Raw genomic sequence first — 6,930 nt, 5'->3', positions numbered from 1 at the left:
CTTGGCTTGGTTCAGGGCAAAACCCCAAATTAGTGGTGCACGTGCCAGGGATGGTGCTGAGCTGGGCTGTGAGTGGCTGAGAGGAGTGAGTGGTCCAGGGCGTGTGGCTGCTGGACTCGGGAGCTGTGTCCTTTCCTCCCATGAGCGCTGCAGGGCTTTATCCTGCTGCCAGCCAGGAAGCAGAGTTAGATGAGATCTGAGGAAGAAATGTTTTCCTGTGCGGGGGGTGAGGCAGTGGCCCAGGTTGCCCAGAGAAGCTGTGGATGCCCCATCCCTGGAGGGGTTCAAGGCCAGGCTGGATGAGGCTTTGAGCAACCTGGGCTAGTGGGAGGTGTCCCCTTAAAGATGAACTTTAAGGTCCCTTCCAACCCAAACCATTCTACGATAAACCAGAGGCAGCCAGTGGGTTTTTTGGCCACCTGGTGCCATCTGCTGTTGTTGCTCCTGCAGGCAGAGCCGTGCAGGGCTTACCAGGGCAGCCAGCTCTTCCAGAGCAAGCTGGAGGTTACAGGGAAATGCCTTTTCATCCCCGCAACGGACCCCAGCTGCTTCTCGTAATGGGGTTTCTGTTTGGGAACAGTGATGCAACACGGGCAGGCACAGGCTTATCCTGCCTGCTTCAGGCTCAGCCCTGCCTGGGCTGGCATCCAGCGCTCTGCCAGCTTGTCCCAGGAGTCCTTGGCCACGTGCTGAAGGCTCCTGCCAGGTCATGGTGACACAGCTGGAGAAATGGGACGTGCGGGCAGGAGAGCCTGGGTGCTCTCTGCTACTGGGGCAGGGTGTAGGCAGGGGGCTACAGGATGGGAGCTCCGCCATAGCAGAGGGGCTTGTGGTCCCCTGGCAGCCTCAGGGCCATTGCTGGCCCACGGGCATCCCAAGCCAGGAGTTGGGTTGGGGTTGTGCTAACATGAGGAAGGAGATTCCTGCCCCCGAGCGCTGTCAGACACCCTGAACAGCTCTGCCACACAGCACATGGACTTCACTTCCTTTAGAAATTTCTTGCGGGGACACCTGGTATCTGTCCCAGCGTGGGATTATGATCCAGCCTGGCCAGTCTGGCCCCCAGAGCCACCTCCTCCCAGCCCCTTCTCCTGCCCCCAGTGCTGCTGCCACCCCTGCCCAGTGCTCTTCCTGCATGTGCTGCTGGTCCCTGGGATCACGGGGTGGTTTCTGTTCAGCTTGAAGCTGTGCAAGGAGGTCCTGCAGCGGTTCTGGGCTGGTGCGTGCTCACAACTCAGGCTTGAAGGGCTCTCTTCTGCCAAGAGCTTTGCTTTATTCCTGCCTGTGGGGTTTTAAGCATTACCCATAGCTCTGGTCTGGGCTTCATGTGACCATGAGTTTTTCCTTGATGTGGTAATTCAGGGACAACTTCTCTCTAGTGTTCCTTCATCCACTCTGCCAGACCCAGCAGACACACTGTGCTCATGGCACCTTCCCGGTAACCTGCAGGGAAGAATGGATTCTTGCTGCCTTATTTCTGACAAGGTCCCCTTTCTCCTTCTGAATCTGATCAAAAACTTCCCAAAAACCCATGTCTGCTGTGTCAGCTGGATTACCCTTCCCAACAGTCCAGTGGGCTGCACTGGGGCTTCATAACCTGCTCTGCAGCACCTGCAGGGCTTGGTTTGTGCATGCTTTGGGCGAGCATGAGCTCTCCCATCCTGAGCGTGCCTTGCAGGTGGCTGCTTTTGGGCAGTGCTGGAGATGGGTCCTGCTCTGGGAGACTTGCTCTCAGTTTGCAGAAGGGGTGGTCAGGTATAAGGTGGGTTAAGTGGCAGCTTAAGGTGGAGGAATGGCTTTGCTGGCCGAGACTGATATTGCAAAGAAAGCAGATGATATCCAGGAAGTGCTATTTCTTCAGCTGGAAGGAGCTGCTTTTCTTTTGCTTGATGCAGAACAATAAAGCCAGCACCGGGGCACTGCTTTGAATGCCCCCCTTGGGGACGAAGGGCTTGTGGCACTGCTTTGAATGCCCCCCTCGGGGATGAAGGGCTTGGTGTGAATGCTGCTGGAGAGGGAGTGTTTGTCTTCAGGAACACAAAACACTTCAGAGTCAAGGGTGCTGTTTGCTACTTTCCTTGTGTGCGTTCACCCTGGGCAGGTCGGAGGAGGTTTTGCTCCCAGCCGTTTGTCCCCAGCATCTCGGGTGTTGGACGCAAGGTGTGCTCCGGGGTTCAGAGCTGACCTGCTGCGCTGCGCCTGGGACCTGCCCACAGGACCCGTCTCTCCCAACATGTCCCCAGAGTCCCAGCAGTGTGTCCCACTGAAGCCTTACCCTGCTCCGAGGGGACCTTCTGTCTACTGTAGGCTTTGCTATCACCTCCCATCCCTGGGTGTGAAATATCTCCTCCTTCCTTCCCTCCACCCTCTGCATTCAGGGGCAGAAAGCTTCCTGCCCTGCCCTCAGGGCAGCACCATCACGGAGCACATCCTGCCGGACCTGGTGCCTGCTGCTCCCCCCGAGCCCCCACTGCTCCTGCCCCAGCTCACGCCAGGCTTTGCTGCACTTTGAGCAGCGCGGGGCTGTTCCTGGCTCTAGAGAGTGGGAGGGAAGGGCTTGTCTCTGCTTGTTTATGCTTCCAGCAGCCCCTAATCCCTGTCACAAGGTTTCCATACAGAAGAACGTGTTCTGGGACCACGCCACGTGCCTCTCTGCTCTCTTTGTGCCAGTCCTCTGGCTCTGGCTGGGTGGCTTTGCTGCTTGTCCCGCAGTGTGCTTCCGTGCTGCTGGGCACAGCCAGTTTGGGGACAGTGACTCCAAGGCAGAAGTCTCCTGGAGGAGATTGCTTTGCTGTCGCTTGGGGCTGCTCTCCAGCAGTGTTCCTGGGTGAGATCTCGGCTCTGCGGGCTGGATTTAGGGTGTCGGCGAGAAGGCTTAGCTGCTCAAGCTCAGGGAGGATCTTGTGACTTGGCCAGTGTCCCCCTGGGCTGTCAGAGCCCTGTTATCTCTGTGGCAAAGAGCTTGGACTTGAAATGACATCTGAGGTCAGCTGGGGTTGAAGCTGAGACCTTGTTTGTAAGTTGTTGGCTGATGCCAAGGCACAGAGCACCCTACGGCGTGATGCACCCTGGGGCTGGAGGAGCTCCTGGCTTCATGGTCTGGCTGCTGGTACCTGTAGGGCAGGGAGGTGTTGGGAGGAGGTTTGGTGAGGTCCGTGGGCTGGTGTGGTCAGAGAGCACCCAGCCCCACTAGCGCTGACCTTGTCCTTGCTGTGAGGTGGGCTGTTGGAGAGCAGCTCTGGACCCCAGGACAGAGCATCCTCCCTGTGCCGCCTCAGGGTAACGCTTGCCGGGATGTTGAAACACCGTTGCCTTCCATGAGCAGGTTTGGGGCATCTGACCAGCCGGCAGTGCTCGTGCTGAGCAGGGTTTGATCCACTGGCGATGGGATGGCGAGGGCAGAGCAGGGTCCAAGGCCAGGCGGGCGGGGGGGAGCCTCAGAGCTGCCCTGGCCATCAGCGGGGGGTTGAGGGGATTGCTGACCTGGCCCTTATCTTCCCTGTTTCTCTTCTTAGCTCCTGCACCTCTGCAGCCGAGAAGGAGACAGGAGGTGAGTGACCAGCCCCTCCGGCTGACAGGAGATAGCCTGAAGGTCCAGCTGATCTGGGCACTGCAGGGCTGGTGTGGGGGAAGGACCCAGCTCCCCCAGCCTCAAAACACGAGCTGGATGAAGAACATCTTGGTTCTTGGCCAGCAAAGGCTGAGCCCCTGCTCAGGCAGTAGAGCAGGCAGGGTGCATTCCAGCCCTCAGGGGCTCTTTGGGGGTCCCAGCTGGAGCCCCTCTCCCCTGTGCCCATGGCAGAAGCTCGCGGGGAGGCTTGTAGGAGCTCAGCAGGGTTTCACAGCCCATCTCCATCCTCCTCCACCCCAGGAGCAGAGCAAAGGGAGAAGCAGTACCGAGCCCATCGGGGATTTGGGGATCGCCGCGGTGGGGTTATCAGTGCCCGCACATATTTCTATGCTGACGAGGCCAAGTGTGACCAGCACATGGAGACTTTCCTCCGCTGCATTGATGCCTCAAGTAAGTGCTTCATGTGTCCTGAGCAGCCCCACCGTGCTTGCGGATGGCTGGGACCCTGCAGCCCCATGCTGTATTTTGGGTAACCCCCTCTGCCCAAGCACCCTGCCCATCGGAGCAGCTCTGTCTCTGTGGCTCCATCCAGGTGGCAGCTCAGAGGACGGCTTCTCGGCCATCAAGCTGACGGCGCTGGGCAGACCTCAGTTCTTGGTGAGTGCCAGGGCTGCGACCAGGGCAAGGTGGGGCAGAGCCGGGGCCACACCTGATGCTTGCTGCAGTGGCATCTCTACTGATGGCAGAAAGAAGTGGACACCCACAGGCTGTCCCCTGTGTGCCCAAGACCACCCTGGAGACCTTGCCTCAACTTCTGGGGACACATGAAGAGCTCAGAAGTTTAGATGTCCCAACATGAGGATGTGGGGGGTCTGTACTGCTAGGCTTGGCCCCTTCTTGGCCAAGGTCCCCTGCTACAGGGTCAGGGTCTGCCCCAGGCTGGGCACGATCCTGCAAAGCCTCCACTGCCAGAGGCTCTGAGCCAGCTGGGCTCCAGATCGGGTGTCTCACCTCGAGCTCTGTCCCCACAGCTGCAGTTCTCAGAGGTGCTGGTGAAGTGGAGGAGGTTCTTCCACCAAATGGCTGCAGAGCAGGGCCAGGCTGGGCGGGCAGCGCTGGAGATGAAGCTGGAGGTGGAGAAGCTGCAGGTGAGGTGGGCGATATCCAAGGGAGGAGGCTGTGCTGTCAGGGATGCACTGCTGGAGGTGGCCGTTGGGATTGTGGAGCAGCCCTGAGCTGTGACATCTCTGAGCCTGGAGCAGTAAGACCCCTGTAGCCCCTTGGCACTGATGCTCCTCTTGGTGGCAGGAGGCCTTGGCCAACCTCGGCATCGCAACCAAGGCAGAGAGCCAGCACTGGTTCACAGGGGACAACCTGGCTGCAAGCAGGTAAGATGCCTGCGACCTGGGGGTGCTGTGGGATGGGGATGCTGGGGGACCATGTCACTGTTCCTGGGGCAGTGGGACAGCAGCAAGGAGAGGTCTCCAAAAGCCAGAACTGGCTCGGCACAGCAAGCAAGCAGAGAGGAGGTTTGGGTGGAGGTGACAAGAAGGGTCAGGGTGGCACGTGCTGTGCGCCTGGTTTGCTGGTGTGGGTCAGGAGCTGGTAGAGACCCCCTGGCCCTGCAAGCTACCAGTACAGCTCTGGCTCTCTGCTCCCAGCACTGTGGACCTGCTGGACTGGAACAGCCTTATTGACAGCCGCACCAAGCTCTCCAAGCTGCTGCTTATCCCCAACATGCAGGTGGGTGCCCCTCTCTGCCACCCCTGGAGTGACCCTGCAGGGAGGGTGCTGCCAGCATGGCTCAGCTGGTCCCCGTCCCCCCGGTCTGGACCCTGGTGTCCATGTGAGGTTAGGGTGTCACAAGGACTCGTCCCTCTGTGTAGTGTGCCTCCTCCCTGCCTTTGGCCACCACCACATGCCTCTGTGGTGCAGGTTTGTGTCTCCTGTGGGCTGGTGGCAGGCAGGGCGTCACAAACTGTTCTCATTGCAGACTGGGCAGCTGGAGCCTCTGCTCTCGCGCTTCACTGAGGAGGAGGATCTGCAGATGAAGAGGATGCTGCAGCGGATGGACATCCTTGCCAAGGTCAGGGGGTGTCAGGACTGGGGGAGCTGGGCATGGGTGCCACCACAGAGAGGGGCGGTGGGTGGCAGGTGACCCCATCAGACCAACCTATTGTTCACCCCCCCCAGAGAGCTGCAGAGAAGGGTGTGAGGCTGATGGTGGACGCGGAGCAGAGCTACTTCCAGCCAGCTATCAGCCGCCTCACCCTGGAGATGCAGCGCCGCTTCAACAGGGACCGGGCGATCGTCTTCAACACCTACCAGTGCTACCTGAAGGTGAGGTCCAGCAGGAGGCTGGCTGGGAAAGACCTGCTGGAGCAGCTGGATGGAGCCCTCAGCTCCTGAAGCCATGGCAGTGCTTCATGGCACAACTCCAGGGCTGGCTGGCCAGAGGTGCAGAGTGGAGGTGGCACTGGTGCAATGGCCGTGTGTCATTTCTTCCATCTGGTCCCAGGAGGCTTATGACAATGTGACAGTGGACGTGGAGCTGTCGCGCCGGGAGGGCTGGCACTTTGGCACCAAGCTGGTCCGCGGCGCATACATGGAGCAGGAGCGGGAGAGGGCAGCCAAGATTGGCTACGAGGATCCCATCAACCCCACCTACGAGAAGACCAACGAGATGTACCACAGGTAGGGTATAGCCCCAGCCACACTATTCCCTCCCACCCCACCAGGCTCAGGCTCGAGTGGCCTCGCCACACAGCCCCATACTGTCCTGCAGGTGCCTGGACTATATCCTGGAGGAGATCAAGCACAGTCGGAAAGCCAATGTGATGGTGGCATCTCACAACGAGGACACGGTGAAGTTCACCCTGCACAGGTGGGTGCTGGGGAGGCAGCGTGGTGGTGCAGGAACCGGGGGCTCCAGGGATGGGCTGGCCCAGCAGAGCTGCAGTTAGATGTGCTGTGGCTTGTCAGGTCTCCTCTGTGCTCAGCCAGTGGGTTCCCACCTCCCATGGGGTGCTCAGGGCTTCGGCTGGGACTGGGAGCACAGCACGGTAGCCCACCCCATGGCCCAGCCCAGAGGCTGTTTTAGAAACAAATCCCTCCAATTCTTCCATCCATCTGGGGCGCAGTCAGCGCCATGCTCCTGGACTTGAAGACGATCCCCACTCCTCTGGTGGGACACGCTGCCCCAGAGTGCTCTGCTGTCACTGCTACTCCCTAACGCTGAGGCTTGGCTTGCAGGATGATGGAGCTTGGGATCCATCCCTCGGAGAAGAAGGTGTACTTCGGGCAGCTGCTGGGCATGTGTGACCAGATCACCTTCCCTCTGGGTGAGTGCTGGGAGCAGG

At 59.7% G+C, this 6,930-nt stretch overlaps 1 protein-coding gene across 1 annotated transcript; it reads left to right on the top strand.

Annotated features, from left to right (window-relative positions):
• Positions 1-3,515: 3,515 nt before the first annotated feature.
• LOC104458597 (proline dehydrogenase 1, mitochondrial-like) lies at positions 3,516-6,912 on the top strand (the record flags this gene model as incomplete). Its single annotated transcript, XM_010084357.1, has 11 exons — positions 3,516-3,550; positions 3,872-4,021; positions 4,164-4,228; positions 4,603-4,719; positions 4,880-4,959; positions 5,233-5,314; positions 5,565-5,657; positions 5,765-5,911; positions 6,090-6,265; positions 6,357-6,455; positions 6,824-6,912. Coding segments are annotated over 11 exons (1,133 nt in total), but the record flags the coding sequence as incomplete, so codon positions are not given.
• Between the last annotated feature and the right edge of the window lie 18 nt (positions 6,913-6,930).

Source organism: Pterocles gutturalis, unplaced genomic scaffold, assembly GCF_000699245.1.
Source record: "Pterocles gutturalis isolate BGI_N339 unplaced genomic scaffold, ASM69924v1 scaffold42285, whole genome shotgun sequence".
In the NCBI taxonomy this organism is placed as follows: Eukaryota; Metazoa; Chordata; class Aves; order Pterocliformes; family Pteroclidae; genus Pterocles; species Pterocles gutturalis.
This window is presented reverse-complemented; position numbering and strand designations above follow the sequence as displayed.